This window comes from Coregonus lavaretus, assembly GCF_964263955.1.
Source record: "Coregonus lavaretus genome assembly, chromosome: 33".
NCBI lineage: Eukaryota > Metazoa > Chordata > Actinopteri > Salmoniformes > Salmonidae > Coregonus > Coregonus lavaretus.
In genome coordinates this window covers 20,204,620-20,231,580 of record NC_140020.1, presented here as the reverse complement: position 1 = coordinate 20,231,580, position 26,961 = coordinate 20,204,620, and the positions used below count along the sequence as shown (strand labels likewise).

Below are 26,961 nucleotides of genomic sequence, written 5' to 3'. Positions count from 1 at the left end.
ATCCTCGTGCACTAGTAGTCTAGCCGTTCTCCCGTTAAACCAACCGAGCCTTATACATTTGAATCGCTCCTGGGTCCTAAAGCCGAGCGGAACCTGGACCGTAACCTCATTTGCCTTTTCACCCGTTTCAAGAGTTCAGCGTGTGCATTGCATTGAGTGTGTCACTCAAGATGCAAAATGCCACGTTTTCTGGGACTGTGTTGTTAAACTAGAACGTTATACGGGATGATGATACAATTGAGAATCACAGTTATTTTATTTGCCTTTAATCTGCAATTTAAAACGCAAGTGGATATTTTTCTCAGTTTATTGTAGGCCGAAACAACTTGCTTTGTATCTATCTAATGTACAGTACCAGTCAAAAGTTTGGACACACCTACTCATTCCAGGGTTTTTATTTATTTTAGCTATTTTCTACATTGTCAAATAATAGTGAAGACATCAACACTATGAAATAACCCATATATAATCATGTAGTAACCAAAAAAGGGTTAAACAAATCAAAATATATTTTATATTTGAGATTCTTCAAATAGCCACCCTTTGTCTTGATGACAGCTTTGCACACTCTTGGCATTCTCTCAACTAGCTTCATGAGGTAGTCACCTGGAATGCATTTAAATTAACAGGTGTACCTTCTTAAAAGTTAATTTGTGGAATTTCTTTCCTTCTTAATGCATTTGAGCCAATCAGTTGTATTGTGACAAGGTAGGAGGGTATACAGACGATAGCCCTATTTGGTAAAAGACCAAGTCCATATTATGGCAAGAACAGCTCAAATAAGCAAAGAGAAACAACAGTCCATCAATACTTTAAGACATGAAGGTCAGTAAATCCGGAACATTTCAAGAACTTTGAAAGTTTCTTCAAGTGCAGTCGCAAAAACCATCAAGCGCTATGATGAAACTGGCTCTCATGAGGACCGCCACAGGAATGGAAGACCCAGAGTTACCTCTGCTGCAGAGGATAAGTTCATTAGAGTTACCAGCCTCAGAAATTGCAGCCCAAATAAATGCTTCACAGAGTTCAAGTAACAGACACATCTCCAACATCAACTGTTCAGAGGGGACTCTGTGAATCAGGCCTTCATGATCGAATTGCTGCAAAGAAACCACTACTAAAGGACACCAATAAGAAGAAGAGACCTGCTTTGGCCAAGAAACACAAGCAATTGACATTAGATAGGTGGAAATTTGTCCTTAGGTCTGGTGTCCAAATTGGAGATTTTTGGTTCCAACCTCCGTGTCTTTGTGAGACACGTTGTGGGTGAGCGGATGAACTCCACATGTGTATTTCCCACCGTAAAGCATGGAGGAGGAGGTGTTATGGTGTGGGGGTGCTTTGCTGGTGACACTGTTTGTGATTTATTTAAAATTCAAGGCACACTTAACCAGCATGGCTACCACAGCATTCTGCAGCGACACGCCATCCCATCTGTTTGGGCTTAGTGGGACTATCATTTGTTTTTCAACAGGACAATGACCCAACACACCTCAAGGCTGTGTAAAGGCTATTTTACTAAGAAGGAGAGTGATGAGTGCTGCATCAGATGACCTGGCCTCCCCAATCCCCCGACCTCATCCCAATTGAGATGGTTTGGGATAAGTCGGACTGCAGAGTGAAGGAAAAGCAGCCAACAAATGCTCAGCATATGTGGGAACTCCTTCAAGACTGTTAGAAAAGCATTCCAGGTGAAGCTAGTTGAGAGAATGCCAAGAATGTGCAAAGCTGTCATCAAGGCAAAGGGTGGCTATTTGAAGAATCTGTCACGGTTCACTACGACAGAACCCAGAAGCAGACCAGGACGAGGTGAGTTGAACGAAGGTGAGTATTTATTAACAGATTCAAAAAAAATGCAGAGTAATCCAGGAGACGGAGCGGGCGGCGGAGATGAGTTGGTGGAGGTGAAGTGGCAGATCCAATGATGGCACGGCAGCCGCCGACAACCAGGCAGGGGTTGGGTGAAGGTCCCGGGAGAATGACTGTAGACAGAAAAACAACAAAACTAACGCTAGTAACTCAGAGGCTGATACGCTGACAAAACATACTCTTCATGGCTAACGATCCGGCAGGGAATGGATGTCAGGTCAGAGCTTATGAAGGGGTGATGATCAGGACCAGGTGTGCCGAAGCTGATGAGAAGCAGGTGCGGGTAATCGAGAGATCACCCGCCTAGCAACGTCGCCCGGCAACCGGACAGGGTGCGTTCAGGAACCTTCAGGAAACAGGAGATTCAGAGCAGAAAAACGGCAACACAGGCAGGAACAGACTCAGGACGCAGGGTTCATGACAGTACCCCCCCTCCGACGAACGCCACCGGGCGGACTACCCGGAGCGCCAGGATGGAGGCGGTAGAAGTTACGAAGGAGGTCAGCATCAAGGATCTGACGCCGAGGAATCCAACTCCTCTCCTCAGGACCATACCCCTCCCAGTCCACGAGATACTGGAAACCCCGGCCCCGCCGTCTGGAATCCATGATGTCGATCCACAACAGGATTAATCACTCTCTCCACCACAAACGGACCAATGAACCTCGGCGACAGTTTCCTTGACTCAGTCCGCAGAGGAAGGTCCCGTGTAGCCAACCAGACCCTATCTCCGATGGCATAAGCGGGGGCTGGAATACGGCGACGATTCGCCTGGAGCTGATACCGGTCAGAAACTCTAAGGAGGGCCTTTCTGGCCCGATGCCAGGTCCGGTGGCAACGACGAATGTGGGCCTGGACAGAGGGAACTGAGAGATCCTTCTCCTGAGAAGGAAACAAGGGGGGTTGGTAGCCGTATAGGCACTGGAAGGGAGACATCCCAGTGGCAGAAGTAGGGAGAGTATTGTGGGCATACTCAACCCAAGGCAACTGAGAGACCCAAGAGGTGGGGTTGGAGGAAACAAGGCAGCGCAGCGTGGATTCCATCTTCTGGTTGGCTCTCTCCGCCTGTCCATTAGATTGGGGGTGAAATCCAGATGTGAGACTGACTGTAGCTCCACAATGGCCAAACAGAAGGATTTCCAGACCGCAGAGGTGAACTGAGGGCCATGGTCGGAAACTGTCACTGGGCAATCCGTGGACCCTGAAAACCTCCCTAACCAGGATCTTGGACGTCTCAGAGGCAGAGGGAAGCTTGGAGATGGGCACAAAGTGGGCGAACTTGCTGAATCTGTCCACAATAGTCAGAATGACCGTGTTCCCCTCAGAAGAGGGTAACCCAGTGACAAAGTCCAGGGCCAGATGCGACCATGGTCGCCGGGGGATCGGTAGGGGGTGAAGAAGTCCAGAGCTGGGCCGATTGGCACTCTTGTTCTGCGCACAAACTGGACAGGCAGCAACAAACCTCTGAGTATCTTCTCCCATGGCAGGCCACCAAAATCGTCTGCGTAGAAGCGCCATCGTCCGAGCCACGCCAGGGTGACAAGCCATCTTGCTGGCGTGGGACCATTGGAGGACAGCCGAACGGACCGACTCAGGCACAAACAACCGACCGGGTGGACCGTTACCGGGGCCGGGCTGCGTCCGAAGGGCCGCCATAACCTCCTCCTCAATCCTCCACATAACGGCTCCCACGACAAGGTTCCGGGGAAGAATCGTCTCAGTCTTGGCCCCACTCTCCTCCGTCTTGGAGAACATCCGGGACAAGGCGTCCGCCTTGCCGTTCTTAGACCCCGGTCGGAACGTCAAGGAAAAATTAAAGCGTCCAAAAAACAACGACCACCTGGCCTGACGGGAGTTGAGGCGTTTAGCCGATTGCACGTAAGCAAGATTCTTGTGGTCAGTCCAGACAACAAACGGTTGCTCCGCCCCCTCCAACCAGTGGCGCCACTCCAACCAAGGCAAGTTTCACTGCGAGGAGCTCCCGGTTACCCACATCGTAGTTCCTCTCCGCAGACGAAAGATGACGAGAGTAGTAGGTGCAGGGATGGAGTTTACCGTCAGTGGAGCATCGCTGGGACAGGATGGCGCCAACCCCCACATCAGACGCATCCACTTCAACGACAAACTGACGGGCAGTGTCAGGTTGAGAGAGAATCGGAGCGTTGGTGAATTGCCTCTTCAAATCCAGAAATGCTCGGTCCGCCTCAGGATTCCAACTGAAGGTTCTGGTACTAGAAGTCAGGGCAGTTAAAGGAGCGGCCACATGGCTGTAATCATGGATAAATCTACGATAGAAATTCGCAAACCCCAGAAACCTCTGGAGCTGCAATCTCGTACCGGGCTGGGCCCAATCCAGAACCGCCCTAACCTTCTCTTGGTCCATCCTAATCTCTCCCCTGGAGATGATGTACCCGAGGAAGTTCACACTTCTCGGCCTTCACAAACAGGCGATTCTCCAACAATCGCTGCAGAACCTGCTTGACATGCTGGACGTGGCTGGAAAGCTCCTTAGAGAAGATAAGAATGTCATCCAGGTAAACGAACACAAAAAGACCGATCATATCTCTCAGGACGTCATTCACCATACTCTGGAACACTGCTGGGGCATTGGTCAGTCCAAACGGCATCACCTGATACTCGAAATGACCCATCGGTGTATTGAAACCAGTCAACCACTCGTCCCCCTCTCTGATCCGGACCAGATGATATGCATTGCGTAGGTCCAGCTTGGTGAACACAGTAGCACCCTGTAAGGAGTCGAAAGCAGAGCTCATCAAGGGCAGGGGATACTTGTTCTTGACCGTGATATCATTCAACCCCCGATAATCAATACAAGGTCGAAGAGAGCCATCCTTTTTACTCACAAAGAAGAATCCTGCCCCCAGGGGTGATGACGAGGGACGAATGAGACCAGCAGCTAGGGACTCCTTTATGTAGGTCTCCAAAGCCTCACGTTCAGGTCGGGAGATGCCGTCCCTTGGGATAGGCAGCTCCAGGGAACAGGTTTATGGCACAATCATATGGTCGGTGGGGAGGGAGTGACAGATCCCTCTGCTTACTGAACACTTCCCCCAAATCGTGATATGTTTCGGGAACCAGGGACAAATCTGGGGGGTTAGCCTCAATGACCTGACTGGGAACAGAATGGGAACAGGCAGTCTTGAGGCAGTTAGCATGACAATCAATGCTCCAACTAGTTACCTTGCCAGTCACCCAATCGAACGTGGGATTGTGTTCTTTCAGCCAGGGGTAACCAAGGACCAGAGGAACATGGGGAGAAGGCAGAATGAAGAATGAGATAACCTCAGAATGATTCCCTGACAACAGCATCTTAACCGGTTCAGTCCTCATCGTGATACGTGCCAGACTACTGCCGTTCAGAGTGGTAGCTTCAATGGCTTCCGGTAATCGCTCCTTGGGAAGCCCCAGCTGTTCCACCACGTCGGCATCAATAAAGCTGCCATCGGCACCTGAATCGACGAAAGCGTTAATCGCTAAACTCTGATTCCTGTTCATGAGGGTAGCCGGGAAACGGGGTCTGACAGGGGTATTGAGAGGTTGAAACCGGCTCGCTAAAAGTCCTCCCAAACTTAGCGAGCCAGGCAGTTTGACGGCCACTGGGAACAAGTGGAGATGTAATGTTCCGAACTCCCACAGTAGAGGCAGCGGTTGGTCTCACGTCTATGTTGGCGCTCCTCCTTGGTTAACCCGTGCCGCCCCACTTGCATGGGTTCAGAATCTGGAGACAGGACCTCTCCACTAATCCCGTGTGGTGGACAATGATCGACGCGTTCTTGTCCACCTCCTGACCCGACTGGGAACCGAGAAGCTGATTGATTGGACGGGCCCCATTGCTTCTCCCTCCTTCTCTCTCGAACTCTGTTATCCACCCGAATAGACAAAGCTACCAAACTGTCCAGGTCACTAGGCTCCGGATAGGAGATCAACTCATCCTTGAGTTGCTCCGACAACCCCTGATAAAAGGCCGCTTGCAATGACTCTTCATTCCACCCACTCTCCACAGCCAATGTCCTGAATTCGATTACGAAGTCGGCAACTCTGCGAGCTCCTTGGCGAAGAGAAAACAGGCGCTTAGCTGCGTCCTTACCTCGGACTGGATGGTCAAACAGCTTCCTCATCTCTGCCGTGAACTCCTGGTATGACGCCATGCAGGTGTCCTGTCGTTCCAATACGGCTGAAGCCCACTCCAGGGCTCTACCAAGCAGCAATTCAATGACAAAGGCTATCCTAGCCTTGTCTGTGGCGTAAGAGTGGGGCTGTAGATCGAACATTAATCCACACTGCATAAGAAAGGAACGGCATCTTCCCAAATCCCCTTCATACTTATCAGGCGTCAGAACCTTGGGCTCACGGAAGGGCACAGCTCCAGAAGCGGCAGGCGAGAGGGGTGAAACCGGTGGTGGATTCTCCACCGGCAAACTGAGCTGAGCCTGGATCTTCGTCAGACTGGTAGAAAAGTTCCGAACCGACAACTCTATCTCCTGTAGCGCCGTGCTGTGTTGTCCCAACATCTCTTCCTGATGGGTAATGGCATGGCGAACAGAATCCAGGTCCGCTGGGTTCATTTCTGGCCGGATCGTTCTGTCACGGTTCACTACGACAGAACCCAGAAGCAGACCAGGACGAAGTGAGTTGAACGAAGGTGAGTATTTATTAACAGATTCAAAAAAAATGCAGAGTAATCCAGGAGATGGAGCGGGTGGCGGAGATGAGTTGGTGGAGGTGAAGTGGCAGATCCAATGATGGCACGGCAGCCGCCGACAACCAGGCAGGGGTTGGGTGAAGGTCCCGGGAGAATGACTGTAGACAGAAAAAAACGGAGGTAAGTACACGGCAGGCCAACAAGGTGCAAAACAACAAAACTAACGCTAGTAACTCAGAGGCTGATACGCTGACAAAACATACTGTTCATGGCTAACGATCCGGCAGGGAATGGATGTCAGATCAGAGCTTATGAAGGGGTGATGATCAGGACCAGGTGTGCCGAAGCTGATGAGAAGCAGGTGCGGGTAATCGAGAGATCACCCGCCTAGCAACGTCGCCCGGCAACCGGACAGGGTGCGTTCAGGAACCTTCAGGAAACAGGAGATTCAGAGCAGAAAAACGGCAACACAGGCAGGAACAGACTCAGGACGCAGGGTTCATGACAGAATCTCAAATATAAAATGTATTTTGATTTGTTTAAGACTTTTTTGGTTACTACATGATTCCATATGTGTTATTTCATAGTTCTGATGTTTTCACTATTATTCTACAATGTAAATAATAGTAAAAATAAAGAAAAACCCTTGAATGAGTAGGTGTGTCCAATCTTTTGACTGGTAGTGTACTTACAGGTAATTGAGTAGTGTGTGTGCCTACTCATACTACACATGAAAGTGTGTAATAAAGGTAATGCCACATTGACAACACTTCAATACAGTTTTGATAAAAAGCCTCCATGATGAGGTTTAGGGGTTCTTTTTTGCCACAGAGGAAATCCCCTGTCAGAGCCTCAGCTGGTAAACAAGAAGTCAGAGCAGAGTGGGTCTGCCAGCAGGACAAAAGGCCTCCATTCAGCTGGCTCAACTACGAGAAACACACACACAGCCGCGCTTCATGAGCTATTTGTTATTGGAAAACTACTCAGACACTTTTCAGTGTTCTGTGACACCGCTTTGGTTCATTGACCTCATTTGGAGTTGTTATATGCTTAACTAGGCTACTGCTGTCAAACTGTTCTGTCTCACAGACTTTGTCTCAAAAAGAAACGATATTTCCTCAAATGTCTATACTTTCATTACCAGTCATAATTTGTTTGGTTATGAGATCAGGAAGCTTATATGTAGCTTTTTTATTTCCATACCTCTTTACCTTGTGACACAGTGAGTTTGGCTTTTATGGTATTACTGTAGTATAAAGTAATCAACAGGAATGGATTAACGAGCCCCCCCCCCCCCCCCCTCACTCTTTCTCTCTCTTTCTCACTCTCTTTCTCGCTCTCTTTTTTTACAGTGCATTCGGAAGGTATTCAGACCCCTTCACTTTCTCCACATTTTGTTACATTACAGCCTTATTCTGAAATGGATAAAATAAAATAAAATAAAATGTCCTCAACAATCTACACAAAAAGTGAAAACAGTTTTTTTGTTGTTGTGTGCAAATGTATTAAAAATAAAAAACAGAAATACCTTATTTACATAAGTATTCAGACCCTTTGCTATGAGACTCGAAATTGAGCTCAGGTGCATCCTGTTTCCATTGATCATCCTTGAGATGTTTCTACAACTTGATTGGAGTCCACCTATGGTGCATTCAATTGATTGGACATGATTGTGTGGTCCTCTGTAGCTCAGCTGGTAGAGCACGGCGCTTGTAACGCCAAGGTAGTGGGTTCGATCCCCGGGACCACCCATACACAAAAATGTATGCACGCATGACTGTAAGTCGCTTTGGATAAAAGCGTCTGCTAAATGGCATATTATTATTATTTGGGAAGGCACACACTTGTCTATATAAGGTCCCACAATTGACAGTGCATGTCAGAGCAAAAACCAAGCCATGAGGTCGAATAAATTGTCCGTAGACATCCGAGACAGGATTGTGTCAAGGAACAGATCTGGGGAATGGTACCAAAACATTTCTGCAGCATTGAACATCCCCAAGAACACAGTGGCCTCCATCATTCTTAAATGGAAGAAGTTTGAAACCACCAACACTCTTCCTAGAGCTGGCAATCTGGAGAGAAGAACCCGATGGTCACTCTGACAGAGCTTCAGAGTTCCTCTGTGGAACCTTCCAGAAGGACAACCATCTCTGCAACACTCCACCAATCAGGCCTTTATGGTAGAGTGGCCAGACGGAAGCCAGTCCTCAGTAAAAGGCACATGACAGTCCGCTACGAGTTTGCCAAAAGGAACCTAAAGGACTCTCAGACCATGGGAAACAAGATTCTCTGATTGAACTCTTTGGCCTGAATGCCAAGCGTCACGTCTGGGGGAAACCAGGCACTGCTCATCACCTGACCAATACCATCCCTACTGTGAAACATGGTGGTTGCAGCATCATGCTGTGGGGATGTTTTTCAGCAGCAGGGACTGGGAGAATAGTCAGGATCGAGGGAAAGATGAACGGAGCAAAGTACAGAGAGATCCTTGATGATAACCTGCCCCAGAGCGCTCAGGACCTCAGATTGGGGCGAAGGTTCACCTTCCAACAGGACAATGACCCTAAGCACACAGCCAAGACAACGCAGAAGTGGCTTCGGGACAAGTCTCTGAATGTCCTTGAGTGGCCCAGCCAGAGCCCGGACTTGAACCCGATCGAACATCTCTAGAGATTCCTGAAAATAGCTGTGCAGCGACTCTCCCCATCCAACCTGACAGAGGTTGACAGGATCTGCAGAGAAGAATGGGAGAAACTCCCCAAATACATTTGTGCCAAGCTTGTAGCGTCATACTCAAGAAGACTCAATGCTGTAATCGCTACCAAAGGTGCTTCAACAAAGTACTGAGTAAAGGGTCTGAATACTTTGGAAATTAGATATTTTTTAATTTATTTTTTTATAAATTTGCAAACATTTCTAAAAACCTGTTTTTGCTTTGTCATTATGGGGTATTGTGTGTAGATTGAAGAGGGGGGAAAAACTATTTAATCAATTTTAGAATAAGGCTGTAACGTAACGAAATGTGGAAAAAGTGAAGGGTTCTGAATACTTTCCGAATGCACTGTATACACTACCGGTCAAAAGTCTTAGAACACCTACTCATTCAAGGGTTTTTCTTTATTTTTACTATTTTCTACATTGTAGAATAATAGTGAAGAAATCAAAACTCTGAAATAACACATATGGAATCATGTAGTAACCAAAAAAGTGTTAAACAAATCAAATTATATTTTATATTTGAGATTCTTCAAATAGCCACCCTTTGCCTTGATGACAGCTTTGCACACACTTGGCATTCTCTCAACCAGCTTCATGAGGTAGTCACCTGGAATGCATTTAAATTAACAGGTGTGCCTTGTTAAAAGTTAATTTGTGGAATTTATTTCCTTCTTAATGCGTTTGAGCCAATCAGTTGTGTTGTGACAATGTAGGGGCGGTACACAGAAGATAGCCCTATTTGGTAAAAGACCAAGTCCATATTATGGCAAGAACAGCTCAAATAAGCAAAGAGAAACGACAGTCCATCATTACTTTAAGACATGAAGGTCAGTCAATACGGAACATTTCAAGAACTTATATTACTTATAGTATATCCCTCTCTTTCTCTTTTCCAGTAAGAACTCAGCCCCCCAAGTAAAGGTCAGATTGCCAAAGCATCTGGCACCTTCTTCTCCCCTGTAGTGTTTTTCTTACAATTACACACAGCCAGCAAAAAATAGAGCTCTTAAATCCAATTAATGAGAAGATAAGCGTTCACAACCGTTTCTCCCTTGGGTCTTTGTGATGACACATTTAGTGATGCAAGGTTTTGTTTTCTTCTAAAAGAGAAACACGGTATTGCCCAAGGCAACAGACACCTGCCGAGAACTGTTTTGTGTCATTTAACACTTTAACTGACCACAGCTTTCACTTTTACACATCGTTATCTCTTCAAAAATGAATTACCATGGCAAAACAACAGTATGGTTACTGTATGTTTTAACTCGAGCTGCAACTAATTATTTTTCACTGAAATCTGTCAGGTCTTTGAGTGTTGTTATGACTGGATATTTTCCCAGATGAAGCAAAGAGAGAAAGACAGAGAGAGAGAAAGCAAGAGATAGAGAGGGGGGAGAGACAGAAAGCAAGAGAGAGAAAGAAAGAGAGAGCGTGAGAGAGAAAGCAAAAGAGAGAGAATGAATGTGAGATAGATAGAAAGATAGAGCAGACAGCAGAATTGGAGGCAGATGGTGTGACAGAAGATAGCGACACCCCTACTGTGCAAAATGCAGAGTGCCAGTCTGTGAAAGCAAGCCACACACAACACCTTTTCTCTTCAAGCCCATTCTATCTTCGCTGTGTTGCCCACTTACAGTGAGGGTCCTACTGGGAAAGTTATTGTAATTGAGCCACACCTACTGTATCAATCTACAACAACAATGTACAGTGGGGAAAATAAGTATTTAGTCAGCCACCAATTGTGCAAGTTCTCCCACTTAAAAAGATGAGAGAGGCCTGTAATTTTCATCATAGGTACACGTCAACTATGACAGACAAAATGAGAAGAAAAAAAATCCTGAAAATCACATTGTAGGATTTTTAATGATTTTATTTGCAAATTATGGTGCCTATTACTATTATTATTAAAATTACAGGCCTCTCTCATCTTTTTAAGTGGGAGAACTTGCACAATTGGTGGCTGACTAAATACTTTTTTCCCCCACTGTATACCCTTTGTTGGCAATGACACAGGTCAAACGTTTTCTGTAAGTCTTCACAAGGTTTTCACACACTGTTGCTGGTATTTTGGCCCATTCCTCCATGCAGATCTCCTCTAGAGCAGTGATGTTTTGGGGCTGTCGCTGGGCAACACGGACTTTCAACTCCCTCCAAAGATTTTCTATGGGGTTGAGATCTGGAGACTGGCTAGGCCACTCCAGGACCTTGAAATGCTTCTTACGAAGCCACTCCTTCGTTGCCCGGGCGGTGTGTTTGGGATCATTGTCATGCTGAAAGACCCAGCCACGTTTCATCTTCAATGCCCTTGCTGATGGAAGGAGGTTTTCACTCAAAATCTCACAATACATGGCCCCATTCATTCTTTCCTTTACACGGATCAGTCGACCTGGTCCCTTTGCAGAAAAACAGCCCCAAAGAATGATGTTTCCACCCCCATGCTTCACAGTAGGTATGGTGTTCTTTGGATGCAACTCAGCATTCTTTGTCCTCCAAACACGACGTGTTGAGTTTTTACCAAAAAGTTCTATTTTGGTTTCATCTGACCATATGACATTCTCCCAATCCTCTTCTGGATCATCCAAATGCACTCTAGCAAACTTCAGACGGGCCTGGACATGTACTGGCTTAAGCAGGGGGACACGTCTGGCACTGCAGGATTTGAGTCCCTGGCGGCGTAGTGTGTTACTGATGGTAGGCTTTGTTACTTTGGTCCCAGCTCTCATGCAGGTCATTCACTAGGTCCCCCCGTGTGGTTCTGGGATTTTTGCTCACCGTTCTTGTGATTATTTTGACCCCACGGGGTGAGATCTTGCGTGGAGCCCCAGATCGAGGGAGATTATCAGTGGTCTTGTATGTCTTCCATTTCCTAATAATTGCTCCCACAGTTGATTTCTTCCTGGGGTACGAGGTAAGTTGGTCGGGAGAGGTTGTGTTTTCTCTAGCAGGAGGTAAGCTTGGCTTCTTATATGGTGTTGAGTAAAGCTTAAACCATGTATTTAGATTGTAGGTAGGTATTGTAGTTAGGTATTATAGGTAGTTTACTTAGGTAGTTATTGTAGGTTATTGTAGGTTATTGTAGGTAATTATTGTAGGTAAGTATTGTATTCGGCGGACCCCGGCGAAGCACGAGGCTAGCTAGCTAACCCACTACTTGGACCAACAAAGCTAGCTAGCTAGCGGGTAGCTACTGGTAACTTTTAGCAACTGTGGTTAGTTGTTTCCAATGTTATTTCACGCTTAAGAGTACCTGTAATTGAGCCAGCTAGCTACCTACCATTCACCTGTTTTTCTAACCTCATTATCCGAGGCATTAACGTTAGGTGGTTGGTAGCTGCTGTACTTAATTACAGCTACTGATTGCAGTCTGCCACCCAGACAGCTGGCGTCGGGTAAGTTTGGCTTTATACATAGCTTGGGCTTTGTCGAGTAAGGCTTAAACTATGTATTTAGATTGTAGTTAGGTATTATAGGTAGGCATCGTGGGCTGTATATTACTAGGTATTATAGGTAGGCATCGTGGGCTGTTGTGGGTAGTTGTTGTATGTAGTTATTGTAGGTTACTTTTGTATTCGGCGGTGCCGGGTGTAGCACGAAGCTAGCTAGCTAACTCACCTCCTGAACTAGCTGGCGAGTAGCTATTAGCAACGGTAGCAACTAAATACAATATCCTTTTAGCCAGCTACATTCGTTCGCAGCGACGCCGTTTTTCAAACAAAGTCAACACAGCAGCCATTGCTAGCTAGCCAACACTACCAGCTAGCTGTACTGTAGTAGCTAAATACAATATCTTTGTGCTAGCTAGCCAACGTTTAATTATTGCTGCGTTATGAAAGAACTAGACACGGACACAAATTATCTGTTTAGTGTGTTAACACACTATTGGTAGTTTGTTGTAACCAAGTATTGCTGCTAAACTGTGTGTTATTGGATGCTAGCATGCTAGTTAGCTATGGCGTCATAGTTAGCTAGCTGAATAAAGTAAGTTGAGTCTATTCCTTAAAACATTGAACCGCTGTAGTTTACAACAATTCTAATTTCTAAAGTGGAAGTTGGGAGAGTTTTATTCGGGTGGCTCAGTGAAACAATTATAGTTTCTGAGGTGGAAGTTGGGAGAGTTATATTTTTTTTGGTGAGGGAGGCCCTGCTCTCTCCTTTCCCAGATGTTTAGTTCATTTCATTCCGATCTCCTCTGCATTATTGTAGCCATCTGCTACAGCCTGTCAACTATGCCTCTGCCTATCCCTGTTCTCCCCTCTCCGCACAGGCTACACAAACGCCTCACACCGCGTGGCTGCTGCCTCTCTAACCTGGTGGTCCCTGCACGCACCACACACCTGGAGTTCCAGGTCTCAGGCAGCCTCTGGAACTGCCGTTCTGCTGCCAACAAGGCTGACTTCATCCCAGCCTATGCTACCCTCCAGTCCCTCGACTTCCTGGCGCTGACGGAAACATGGATTACCACTGAAAACACTGCTACTCCTACTGCTCTCTCCTCGTCTGACCATGTGTTCTCGCATACCCCGAGAGCATCTGGTCAGAGGGGTGGTGGCACAGGAATCCTCATCTCTCCCAAGTGGTCATTCTCAATTTTTCCCCTAACCCATCTGTCTATCTCCTCATTTGAATTCCACGCTGTCACAGTCACTAGCCCATTTAAGCTTAATATCCTTGTCATCTATCGCCCTCCAGGTTCCCTTGGAGAGTTCATCAATGAGCTTGACGCCTTGATAAGTTCCTTTCCTGAGGATGGCTCACCCTTCACAGTTTTGGGGGATTTCAACCTCCCTACGTCTACATTTGACTCATTTCTCTCTGCCTCCTTCTTTCCACTCCTCTCCTCTTTTGACCTCACCCTCTCACCATCCCCCCCTACTCACAAGGCAGGCAATACGCTTGACTTCATCTTTACTAGATGTTGCTCTTCTACTAATCTTACTGCAACTCCCCTCCATGTCTCCGACCACTACTTTGTATCCTTTTCTCTCTCGCTCTCCTCCAACACTACTCACTCTGCCCCTACACAGATGGTAACGCGCCGCCGCAACCTTCGCTCTCTCTCTCCCACTACTCTCTCCTCTTCCATCCTATCATCTCTTCCCTCTGCTCAATCCTTCTCCCTCCAATCTCCTGATTCTGCCTCCTCAACCCTCCTCTCCTCCCTTTCTGCATCCTTTGACTCCCTGTGTCCCCTATCCTCCCGGCCGGCTCGGTCCTCCCCTCCAGCTCCGTGGCTTGATGACTCATTGCGAGCTCACAGAACAGAGCTCCGGGCAGCTGAGCGGAAATGGAAGAAAACTAAACTCCCTGCCGACCTGGCATCTTTTCACTCCCTCCTCTCTACATTTTCTTCATCTGTTTCTGCTGCTAAGGCCACTTTCTACCACTCTAAATTCCAAGCATCTGCCTCTAACCCTAGGAAGCTCTTTGCCACATTCTCCTCACTGCTGAATCCTCCCCCCCACCCCCCCCCCCCCTCCTCCCTCTCTGTGGATGACTTCGTCAACCACTTTGAAAAGAAGGTTGACGACATCCGATCCTCGTTTGTTAAGTCTAATGACACTGCTGGTCCTGCTCACACTGCCCTACCCTATGCTCTGACTTCTTTCTCCCCTCTCTCTCCAGATAAAATCTTGCGACTAGTGACTGCAGGCCGCCCAACAACCTGCCCGCTTGACCCCATCCCCTCCTCTCTTCTCCAGACCATCTCCGGTGACCTTCTCCCCTACCTCACCTCGCTGATCAACTCATCCTTGACCGCTGGCTATGTCCCTTCTGTCTTCAAGAGAGCGAGAGTTGCACCCCTTCTCAAAAAACCAACACTCGATCCCACTGATGTCAACAACTACAGACCAGTATCCCTTCTTTCTTTTCTTTCCAAAACTATTGAGCGTGCCGTCTTTAGCCAACTCTCTTGCTATCTCTCTCAGAATGACCTTCTTGATCCAAACCAGTCAGGTTTCAGGACTGGTCATTCAACTGAGACTGCTCTTCTCTGTGTCACGGAGGCTCTCCGCACTGCTAAAGCTAACTCTCTCTCCTCTGCTCTTGTCCTTCTAGACCTGTCTGCTGCCTTTGATACTGTGAACCATCAGATCCTCCTCTCCACCCTCTCCGAGCTGGGCATCTCCGGCGCGGCTCACTCCTGGATTGCGTCCTACCTGACCGGTCGCTCCTACCAAGTGGCGTGGCGAGAAGCTGTCTCCGCACCACGTGCTCTCACCACTGGTGTCCCCCAGGGCTCAGTTCTAGGCCCTCTCCTTTTCTCCCTATACACCAAGTCACTTGGCTCTGTCATATCCTCACATGGCCTCTCCTATCATTGCTACGCTGACGATACACAACTAATCTTCTCCTTTCCCCCTTCTGATAACCAGGTGGCGAATCGCATCTCTGCATGTCTGGCAGACATATCAGTATGGATGACGGATCACCACCTCAAGCTGAACCCTGGCAAGACGGAGCTGCTCTTCCTCCCGGGGAAGGACTGCCCGTTCCATGATCTCGCCATCACGGTTGACAACTCCGTTGTGTCCTCCTCCCAGAGTGCGAAGAGCCTTGGCGTGACCCTGGACAACACCCTGTCGTTCTCCGCTAACATCAAGGCGGTGACCCGATCCTGCAGGTTCATGCTCTACAACATTCGGAGAGTACGACCCTGCCTTACACAGGAAGCGGCACAGGTCCTAATCCAGGCACTTGTCATCTCCCGTCTGGATTACTGCAACTCGCTGTTGGCTGGGCTCCCTGCCTGTGCCATTAAACCCCTACAACTCATCCAGAATGCCGCAGCCCGTCTGGTGTTCAACCTTCCCAAGTTCTCTCACGTCACCCCCCTCCTCCGCACACTCCACTGGCTTCCAGTTGAAGCTCGCATCCGTTACAAGACCATGGTGCTTGCCTATGGAGCAGTGAGGGGAACGGCACCTCCGTACCTTCAGGCTCTGATCAGTCCCTACACCCAAACGAGGGCATTGCGTTCATCCACCTCTGGCCTGCTGGCTCCCCTTCCTCTGCGGAAGCATAGTTCCCGCTCAGCCCAGTCAAAACTGTTCGCTGCTCTGGCACCCCAATGGTGGAACAAGCTCCCTCACGACGCCAGGACAGCGGAGTCACTCACCACCTTCCGGAGACATTTGAAACCCCACCTCTTTAAGGAATACCTGGGATAGGATAAAGTAATCCTTCTACCCCCCCCCCAAAAAAAATAAAAAAAAAAATAAATAAATAATAAAAAAAATATATATAAAAACATTTAGAAAAAAACAAAATAAAAATAAAAATAAAAAATAAAATGTTAAGTGGTTATCCCACTGGCTATAGGGTGAATGCACCAATTTGTAAGTCGCTCTGGATAAGAGCGTCTGCTAAATGACGTAAATGTAAATGTAAATGTAAATTTCTTCAAACCAAGCTGCGTACCTATTGCAGATTCAGTCTTCCCAGCCTGGTGCAGGTCTGCAATTTTGTTTCTGGTGTCCTTTGACAGCTCTTTGGTCTTGGCCATAGTGGAGTTTGGAGTGTGACTGTTTGAGGTTGTGGACAGGTGTCTTTTATACTGATAACAAGTTCAAACAGGTGCCATTAATACAGGTAACGAGTTGGAGGACAGAGGAGCCTCTCAAAGAAGAAGTTACAGGTCTGCGAGAGCCAGAAATCTTGCTTGTTTGTAGGTGACCAAATACTTATTTTCCACCATAATTTGCAAATAAATTCATTAAAAATCCTACAATGTGATTTTCTGGAATTTTTTTCCTCAATTTGTCTGTCATAGTTGACGTGTACCTATGATGAAAATTACAGGCCTCTCTCATCTTTTTAAGTGGGAGAACTTGCACAATTGGTGGCTGACTAAATACTTTTTTCCCCCACTGTAACAGAAATGTAACTCAATTCAATAAAAGTATTGTGCTTAAACTGTTCAAGTTCTATGTGGGATTTAATGACTTTGTTTGAAATCAGAGCCATTTTAGATGGTACATTTCTCTCTGAGGTGTTTCTGGAACCCAGACTCTAGCATGTTGTAAATTAAAATTACAAGAAAGAAAGAAAGAACGTGGACATCCTCCTCAATATCTGCAATTAAAAGTTATCAGCCAGTATAAAGCCAGAAGTAAAGATATGACCTCATGTTTCAACATTAAATTAGTATTGGCTCCTGCTGGAACAGTGGAACACAATAGGTATAACAACAAACATCCAGAAAACAAGGCACAAATACATAAATATAAATGTACAAGGGCAGGAAGAGACGTTAAGTAGCGAGACAGGTGAAAAGACCTCCTGTTCCTCCCCTGCAGGGACACAGTTCCAGGAACATTTTCTCATAGCAACTATGGATTTAATGTCAATAAAAGAGCCAGAATGACCCCCTGCTAACCGGATGAGAAACTCCAGCAGGCTTGTAGATAATATGCCCTAGCCTTCTCATGACACGGCCCATCCCTGGGTTACGGTAACTGGCTATTTTCAGGGAAGTGAAAGCTGGTGGCGGTGGCCTTCTGGGGTGACACTCAGAGCAGGGTCATGGGGACCAGGTGTGGTAAAAGGGACAAGTGGCTGTGATTTCATTTCAAAGGGTCTTAATCTGATAACGTAAATGGCCAAACGGGAGCCTCATTGCCACTATTTCAGCAGTGAATGGCGGTGCAGTCGTACTGGCCTCTCTGATGAGACTAAATAGAGACGATGTTCCCATCACCACTGACTCACCAGCAGGTTACTATCCACACCGCAGCCAAATAAATAGAGGGATTTTAGGTTCTGACTGGTGGAAACAAAGTCCCTTGAATGACATTTTCCTATGTATTATGTCCATTGTGTTCTCAGATTGGGGCAGATAAAGGTGAGGAGATAGTGAGAGGAAACCCCTTCAGACCTTTGAGATGTGCTGCCAATTAAAATAATCCAGTGCGGCACATGGTGTCAATTCCCCAGTATTCGCTAGAGTTGTGCCTACTGGTATCTTTTCTTGACAGAGGGGTGAGCCAGAGACGTATTATAGCGTTTTTTTTCTTCAAGCATAGCCAAAACATAGACAAAACAGATCAATGTATGTTATGTAACAGATTTATTTGCGTATCAGATTTCCACCTCTTAAAGATTTCCACTTGTAAAAGTGTTGCACTAGAAATATTTCGGGTTATCACAGTACAGTATCAACAGGGGACATAATATTACTGCGAAAAAATACATTTGACGGGTACAAAAATCTATTTGCTACAACAATACATTTGTTTTATATAATCAAATGTGTCACAGAAGCAAAGAACAGGATCCCTGTGATTGTTCAACATAGTGTGGACATCATAATACAGTATTGTACTTCAGTTCTTGGACAAGTATCAGGACACATCATTTCCACCTAACCACAACATGTCATACTCACAACTACCTAATTCTGGCCATTGCACATTGCATTGTTCAAAATAGTTTTACATATCAGCTGTAGATTTAGCATGCAAGTATTATATTAGACATCAGATACTGGCCAATGTTAATTCAAGTCTAAACAACGTAGGTGAGCTGACATGACAGCAATATCAAATCAAAACAATATTCAACAAAAGACAAAAATGCTGTATCAGTGCAAAGAACGAAATTGGAACATAAATAAGTCTCACCTAAGAACTCACCTAAGACAATTTCAAGGTTTGTAAATTCCAACAGAGAAGAGCTACTGTGACACAATCAATAGAACTAACTTGTCTCAAAGTCTCATATTTGCTGACTTTAGTGTACTTTTTTAATCATGTATAGGAGATGCTGCATGGTGGTTGCACAAACTCTCATTTGAACATGTTTTTTAGTCCAGGAATTGGGGTCTGTGCAGCTGCGGCAGCCCCTTAAAGTGGGAAAACCATTTTCAAAACAGAGGAAATCTGACCAGAGCAGATAAAGCCATACCACCTCCATTCACCTTCATGGAGAGAGGGAGGATGAAGGTCTTGTTGTGTCCTAAAACATCTGGATCATAGACTCCCTGGCCTTGCCCACTCCGACCCATTTGACTGGAAAGAGAAAAAGTTGATTAAGAGCTATTGAAAAAATGTAATGTATTGATTTAGTTAATTTTAAAATAACATGTAAGTCCTGAATTTGGAATAGAATACTTACCGGGTACACCAACGTGGTTCTCTATAAAGCGGATGTAGTTCTGGGCTTTGACTGGCAGATCTTCCCACTTTCTACAGCCTGAGGTGTCACTCTTCCAGCCAGGCAGTTTCTCATACTCCACCTCCACTTTCTGCAGGACGTCCATGTTAGCTGAGGAGACAGGGAGGGGACAGGGGTCATACAGAATATAGAATAAATGTTTTGTATTTCCAACATCATCTTCTTTGTTTGATTCACCACGTATACATGTATGAAGGGAATATGTACACTTGTAAATGCAGTCAGTCTTACCTGGGAAATAGGGAATCTTTTTGCCATTGAGCTTATAAGACACTCCCACTTTGATTTCATCCATCACGTCAAGGATATCAAGTTTGGTTAATGCAAACCTGTTATTGAAAAAGCAGGGTAAAAATGTTACATACATCTCTCTTCTCTAGGGCGGCAGGTAGCTTAGTGGTTAAGAGCGTTGTGCCAGTAACCGAAAGGTCGCTGGTTCTAATCCCCGAGCCGACTAGGTGAAAAATCTGCCGATGTGCCCTTGAGCAAGGCACTTAACCCTAATTGCTCCTGTAAGTCGCTCTGGATAAGAGCGTCTGCTAAATGACTAAAAATGTAAAATGTAAAAATGTTGTCAACTCCAATACATTTCAAATGGCATCTAAGCTAAACGTTCCCAATAAGATCCACTAGGTGGCAATGTAGCCCAACTTTTCTATTACAAAAACAGGACCGCACAACTGTAGGGCAGGGCAAACCCTGCAGTGACACTCACGCTGTGAAGCCGTTGATCATGTTCGCGTAACGCAGGATGACCAGATCCAGCCAACCACAGCGTCGTTTCCTTGCTGTGGTCACGCCCACCTCATGTCCCCGGGTCTGCAGCAGCTCCCCAACCTCCTGTAAGAACGGATGACAGCAGAGAAGCTGGTCTGGGCAATCGGACCTTCAACTACTCTATTCTGTGTAGACTTGATTACTTTGAGTTGAATTCTGACATTATGTTCTACACTATATATCTCCTCTAATTTGTATTTAATGTATCATGTTTGGGGTTTGACTCACATTGAGTTGTTCTGTGGGGAACGCCCCGATGCCCACTCTAGTGGTGTAGGCCTTCACCACCCCGTACACATCACCAATGTTCAGAGGGGGGATGCCCAGTCCGGTACACACACCACCCACGGTGCAGTTTGATGATGTCACAAATGGGTATGTACCTGGGAGAAGAGAGCAAGATATTAAAGGAATGCATTTGTGATAGCCTCCTGGATGTGCACCAGACCCAGAACTATCGGGGAAGGTCTTCTTTTGAAATGTACTATTTCCTTATAACGACTATATGTGGCTATGTCAACAGGTGTAAACAAGGACTGTGTAGACCCAAACACAAACCTATTCTAAGGAAACATACCATGCCTATCAACATACCATGACTCTCGGACCAACAGTGCTTACTCATATTCATGCGTCTATACCCGTCTTGTACGGTCAGCCATAGGGGAGTAAAGTATTTCCTTACCAAAGTCAATGTCAAGCAGGGCAGCGTTCGCGCCCTCCACCAGAATCTTCTTAGGGGGTCCATTAATAGCGTTGTACATGAAATAGACACCGTCTCGCACCATGGGTCTTATCCGCTCAGCATACTCCTAAAAGGTTAGACAGGATGCACAGATGAGATTTGTTCCTACTGTATGGATAGATGGATCATGAGAGCAGAGCTACTGTAATTGTCATCTGCTTCTTCGATGCTACATTTAGACATCACTGCATGACGGAGTGGATTTCAGGGTTATTATGGGGTGATGATGATTATGATGATGAGTTAGGAGTAGGCCCGCTCTGTTACAATTCTGACATACGTTTTCTACTAGCTGAGTTGTTTACCCCATTGCCATGTCAACACATACTGAACACAAACAAACATTTAAAAAAGCACACTTCATGAAACTCACCTTTAATTTCTTCAGCTGACCTTCAACATCTACCACCAGTGTGGGGAACATGGCCTGGTACTGCTTAGCAAGATTGTTGAATCTATGACCAAGCCACCATCAGAAGAACATGAATATACTGTTATTTTCATAATAAATGTTCCTTTTATCCAGAGAGCCAAATGCCAACTGGCACTCCCGATAACCATCAGCCTCTCCTGGTGAAGCTGATGGTAATGATGGTGATACTTACCTTGTAGAAAACTCTTTGAAATCATCTAGGAGGTCACAGATACGCAGCCCCGTACGTGACGCTTTGCTTGAGTAGGTCGGTCCAATGCCTTTCTTTGTGGTTCCAATACTGTATGAAGTAAATGTTGAATTATAACACTATAATCGAGGAATAGAAGATTTCAACACTTCAGGAATGCTAACAAAACACTGCAGGTAATGCTTAATAAGACGTTACAAGCATTGTATGCCTTTATAATGAATCATGACTCATGACAAGTCTTACAATGCATTATTCAGTGGTGTAAAAATACTTGTAAGTACTAATTCAGTCGTTTTCTGGGGTATCTGTACTTTACTTCACTATTTATACACTTTTACTTTTACTCCACTACATTCCTAAAGAAAATAATGTACTTTTTACTCCATACATTTTCCCTGACACCCAAAAGTCCTCGTTACATTTTTTATGCTTAGCAGTACAGAATATTGGTCCAATTCAGGCACTTATCAAGAGAACATCCCTGGTCATCCCTACTGCCTCTGATCTGGCGGACCCACTAAACACAAATGCTTCATTTGTCAATTATGTCTGAGTGTTGGAGTGTGCCTCTGGCAATCCGTAAATTTAAAAAACAAGAAAATTGTTCTGGTTTGCTTAATATAAGGAATTTGAAATTATTTATACTTTTACTTTGATACTTACAGTAAGTATATTTTAGCGATTACATTTACCTTTGATACTTAAGTACTGTATTTTCAAAACAAAATACTTTTAGACATTTACTCAAGTAGTATTTTATTGGTTGACTTTCACTTTTACTTGATTCATTTTCGATTAAGGTATCTTAACTTTTACTCAAGTATGACAATTGGGTACTCTTTCCACCACTGGCATAATTAATGCATCTTAATGCATTACACCTGCAGGCTTTAGTAGTGTTGTTTGAGCCCTGCAGAAGAAGGTGTAACTTCCTGTTCTTACCTTTTTCCTTCCTGTGCTTGTCTCTGTACCTCCTGGAGCCCGTCGACTGCCTGGTGGAAGTCAAACACTGTCGAAAGGGTAAACAGGTTATTTCACACCATGGACACATAAACACAACAGCAGAACATGTCATTGGAACATGTGAGCAACATGTGAGACTATGGAATAAATGTCTCCCCATGTTCTAAAATTATCTGCAACAATTGTTGTCACAACAATGATATGAAGTGCAAACATATAAATCAATTAGCAATTGATTTGCGGACAATGAGCAATAATCACATCCGTTACTTTAAACAAACAACTGTGCTTGTTTTGTATTCCAATTGGTAGTTACAGTGTTGTCCCATTGCTGCAACTCCCCTACACTCGGGAGAGGCGAAGGTCAAGAGCCATGCGTCCTCCGAAACACAACCCTGCCAAGTCGCACTGCTTCTTGACACACTGCTCACTTAACACAGAAGCCAGCCGCACCAATGTGTCAGAGGAAACACCATCCAGCTGGAGACCCAGCCCGTCACAAGGAGTTGCTAGAGCACAATCGGACGAGGAAATCCCGGCCAGCCAAACCCTCCCCTGGGCCAATTGTGCACCACCTCATGGGTCTCCAGGTCACGGCTGGCTCTGGGATCGAACCCGGGTCTGTAGTGATGCCTCAAGCACTGTGATGCAGGTACTGGCTACCTGATAGACCACTGCGCCACTCAGGAGGCCTTGTTTTGTCTGTTTTAAGTGCTATCTGAACCACATGTCCTTTGCCCTCTCTTTTAAATGCAGCTGTTTTCCCATGAGACAGTTAGTTACCAATGTGGGCCCTGTCTGAGATTATCAGTCTCTTCTCCCAGTCTTTAAGGCCTGTGGGAAGAAAACATAAAATAGTTAGACAAAATCACCCTGTCCTCTCATCTGCTGACTGCGGTTCCTTTCTAAATAGATGATCAATGTGCACATTCTAAGACAAACTATAGGCCAATGACTCTACTTCATGTTGATATCTAAATCTTCACACCTTTCTTTTCATTTCTTTCCGCTTCTTCAAACAAGCCTGGCAGATGAATGACCACACCATTGCCTGCAGAGACAGAAGGGATGCTTTGTGTACAAATACATGTGATTTGATATTTAAAAAAATATTTGACAGTAGGCCTACATCTTACTGGCAAACCAAAGAGCAGAGTGACTGGTCAGGGTGAACAGTGGCAAACTGCTGATGACAGGGAATAGAGATGTACACACCGATCACAGAAACAGCTTTGGAGTTGATGATCCCACTGGGGAGGAGGTGGAAGTCATATTCCTTCCCGTCCACGACCACCGTGTGACCTGCATTGTTACCGCCCTGTGGTCAGAAGAACAAGAAGAACAGAGAGGGCACTCAGGAATGCAACAAATGTATGGGTTAGCTTATCTTATCCAACAAGTCTCCCCTATCTAGGCCACCCCCTCCTCCCCTAATCCCCTCTTCTCTGTTCCAGCCCCCCCTGCCTGCAGATACACAAGACTGACAAGTCACGCTATAACATGCCTGGGAGGGGGTGCCTGGGGAAATAGGTTTTCCCACATCAAACTAACCGGCAGTCCGCAGCACTAGAGTAGGAGCTATTTTAGCAGCAGCAGCGATCGGGACAAGGTGACACGACACCCCCCCACACACGTACTCCATCTAGTCTGGAATATGGGGAGGGGTGAGCAGTCTGCCCTTCTCATGTATCCATGCTTCCCCAGGCATGTGACTCCTCTTTATCCCCTGGGCTGGCAGGCACACTGGAGGAAGGGGGGCATCCCAAACTGACACACTCTTACAGATGTAGGATCTTAATTTGATCCCATGTTGCAGGAGAACTTTCCTGCAATGCAGGAAATGTAAAACGTGAAGTGTATTTGAGGTTTAAAAAGGCTTCTGAGGTTTGTAATTTCCACTTTGAAATTTCAGACTTGATTAACCCTTACGAAAAATGTATCAACCCCTACAAATATGTCCATTAATTTTAATCCACATAATGATTCACATTTCCTGTGGCTGCAGTATTATTTTCCTGCTGTAGCAAACTGGCTCAAATCAAGATCCGACATCTGTATCTGTGCAACCAGGGGAAAATAGCTCATTTGCAGTAAACTAGTGAAAACTTTCTTGGCACAAAGGAGACAGTCCACTATTTTCTTTTGCTTGTTGAGAAATGTATCCCCTCTGCAGCTGCATTTCAATCCTGTCTTTCTGCAGGAACTTCTCCACCAGTGGGACCACAGATTTATGCTCGCAGGATTACCAATTCCAGTCTCAATCTCTTCCTTCGGCAATGCCAAAGAGGAAACTAAATGTTCTAATGCTAACACGTTTAACACATCTCAGGGGGGATTTTGTCCCACTCCTCTTTGCAGATCTTCTCCAAGTTATTAAGGTTTCGAGGCTGATGTTTGGCAACTCGAACCTTCAGCTCCCTCCACAGATTTTCTATGGGATTAAGGTCTGGAGACTGGCTAGGCCACTCCAGGACCTTAATGTGCTTCTTCTTGAGCCACTCCTTTGTTGCCTTGGCCGTGTGTTTTGGGTCATTGTCATGCTGGAATACCCATCCACAACCCATTTTCAATGCCTGGCTGAGGGAAGGAGGTTCTCACCCAAGATTTGACGGTACAAGGCCCTGTCCATCGTCCCTTTGATGCGGTGAAGTTGTCCTGTCAGATGGCGCTAAAGAGCAAATTGCAATGAATTTGTAAATAAATAATCATGACAGTCATTGGGAGGCTGGGACCTGAACCGGACATGCACATCCATCAACAGTCGACGGACAGAGGGATACACTAGCTAGAACCTTCTCGAGGATCTGGTAGGACAATAAAAAACATGGCTCTGTGCCCAATTCGCAACACTGTCTTTTGTTTCTCCTGCCATTAAATGCTAGCTTCCGGCAAGCTAGCATACTAGTAGCTAGTTTGCTAGCTCACATGCCCATCAAGTCTAACTAAAGTTCCTGCGAGCTCGTCATCCTTGTGACATTATGCTAGCTAGCTATCCCTAGTTAGATTATTTGTTTTCACTTGTCGCATCTGTGCTTGTTGCATTTTCCCTGTGCATGTCACCAATGCACTCGTGCACTGGCAGCAAGCTGCTCGTTCTAAAAAATTTACTTTTGGTCATCAAAACAGTGGCAGCAATTGCAGCAGAGGTGATTCTGCTTTTACATGCAAAGGTGTAATAGATGTATTTATGCTGTTGTTTAATTAAATGCACATATCACTTTATATATCTTCCCAAAGAAACAACCATAATTTGAAAATTTGGGCTGCCCTGGGGTATTCAGCCAATCAGCTGCCACCACTGCATGGGCTAATTGAGTGACTTTAAGACATAACAAGAAGAAATCTGCTAATGCTCTATCAAATTTTGGAATTGCATGTTGTGTATTATACTATCCTAACTAACAGTAAGTTGAAAGCCCAACTGACTTCCTAAAAAATAATGTATAAAAAAATACGTGTTTTATATTTTATTTTGGTTGGGTGTTTGTATTTTTTGGGGGGTTGGGGGCCTCTAGTGGCCGCTTGTGTCGTTTATGCCTAGAAATGGCACTGCCTTCAGGAAATCAGTTGGTTAGTCTACCGTTACTCTGATGATCTGCGCTGTTGCGCGCCTCACTGCGTGTTGACATGTATCAGGCAATAGGACTGAGGGGTATGTGGCATGCCACTGACGTCGCTGAGACGTGAGACCTTTTGGGCTGTCTGTAACAAAGTATAGCAAGCACACTGTGGCGCTGGCATCCCTGGCCTCTGCTGGGCTGGGCTTCTCCGAGCCCTTACTGTAATAGAGCTTGCATAGATACCTTTATGCACATCACCAGAGCTCCAAACTCCTGTTGAGCCGGGTTCTTTTTACAACAGACGGGTATTTCTTTGAATAAACACAGGGTCTTCCAACCCAACATTTCACGGTGCTGCGCTGAAATAGTGAATGCCCAATCTGTTTTCTCTCATGCGCCTGGAAACAAAGTTAATGTTAAGGCACTATGAATCAATAGTGAAGGTTTTCACAATGGCACCTACTTTACACTGACTGACATTGCTCAGTTGCACAGCTGAGCTGCTGGAATTGTTAACCGGTGCGTAAAGCAATTTTGGCCCAAATAAACAAAGGTCTTGCAAGTGAATACATTTCTTTATGTAATTTCTTTTTTATTTCCTCACCTGGCATCTGCAAATGATGTCCGACTCTGTTGCCAACAAGTCGACCACTTTTCCCTTCCCTTCATCGCCCCACTGTGCACCAAGTACAACTGTCACCTTGTTCCCCTTGTCATTTCGAGGTCGCTTCCCCCCTGTGCCGGGGTTTGCATAACAACTTTTGTGAGACATATTTATCCTACACCAGCGCACTGCACGCAGTAAAATGACAACCCGTATGTTACGAGAAAATATCCCTTCAGAGCTCAAGTAGAGACCGGTAT

General features: G+C 45.7%; 1 protein-coding gene across 1 annotated transcript; it reads right to left on the bottom strand.

Moving 5' to 3' along the window:
- Positions 1–19,207: 19,207 nt before the first annotated feature.
- Positions 19,208–26,869, bottom strand: LOC311108051 (adenylosuccinate synthetase isozyme 1 A; the record flags this gene model as incomplete). Its single annotated transcript, XM_084150700.1, has 13 exons — positions 19,208–19,260; positions 19,367–19,516; positions 19,658–19,755; positions 20,142–20,266; positions 20,432–20,586; positions 20,889–21,015; positions 21,322–21,403; positions 21,554–21,661; positions 22,517–22,583; positions 23,321–23,371; positions 23,526–23,588; positions 23,753–23,855; positions 26,702–26,869. 13 exons carry the CDS (start codon positions 26,867–26,869, stop codon positions 19,208–19,210), a joined length of 1,350 nt encoding a protein of 449 aa, XP_084006826.1.
- Positions 26,870–26,961: the final 92 nt, after the last annotated feature.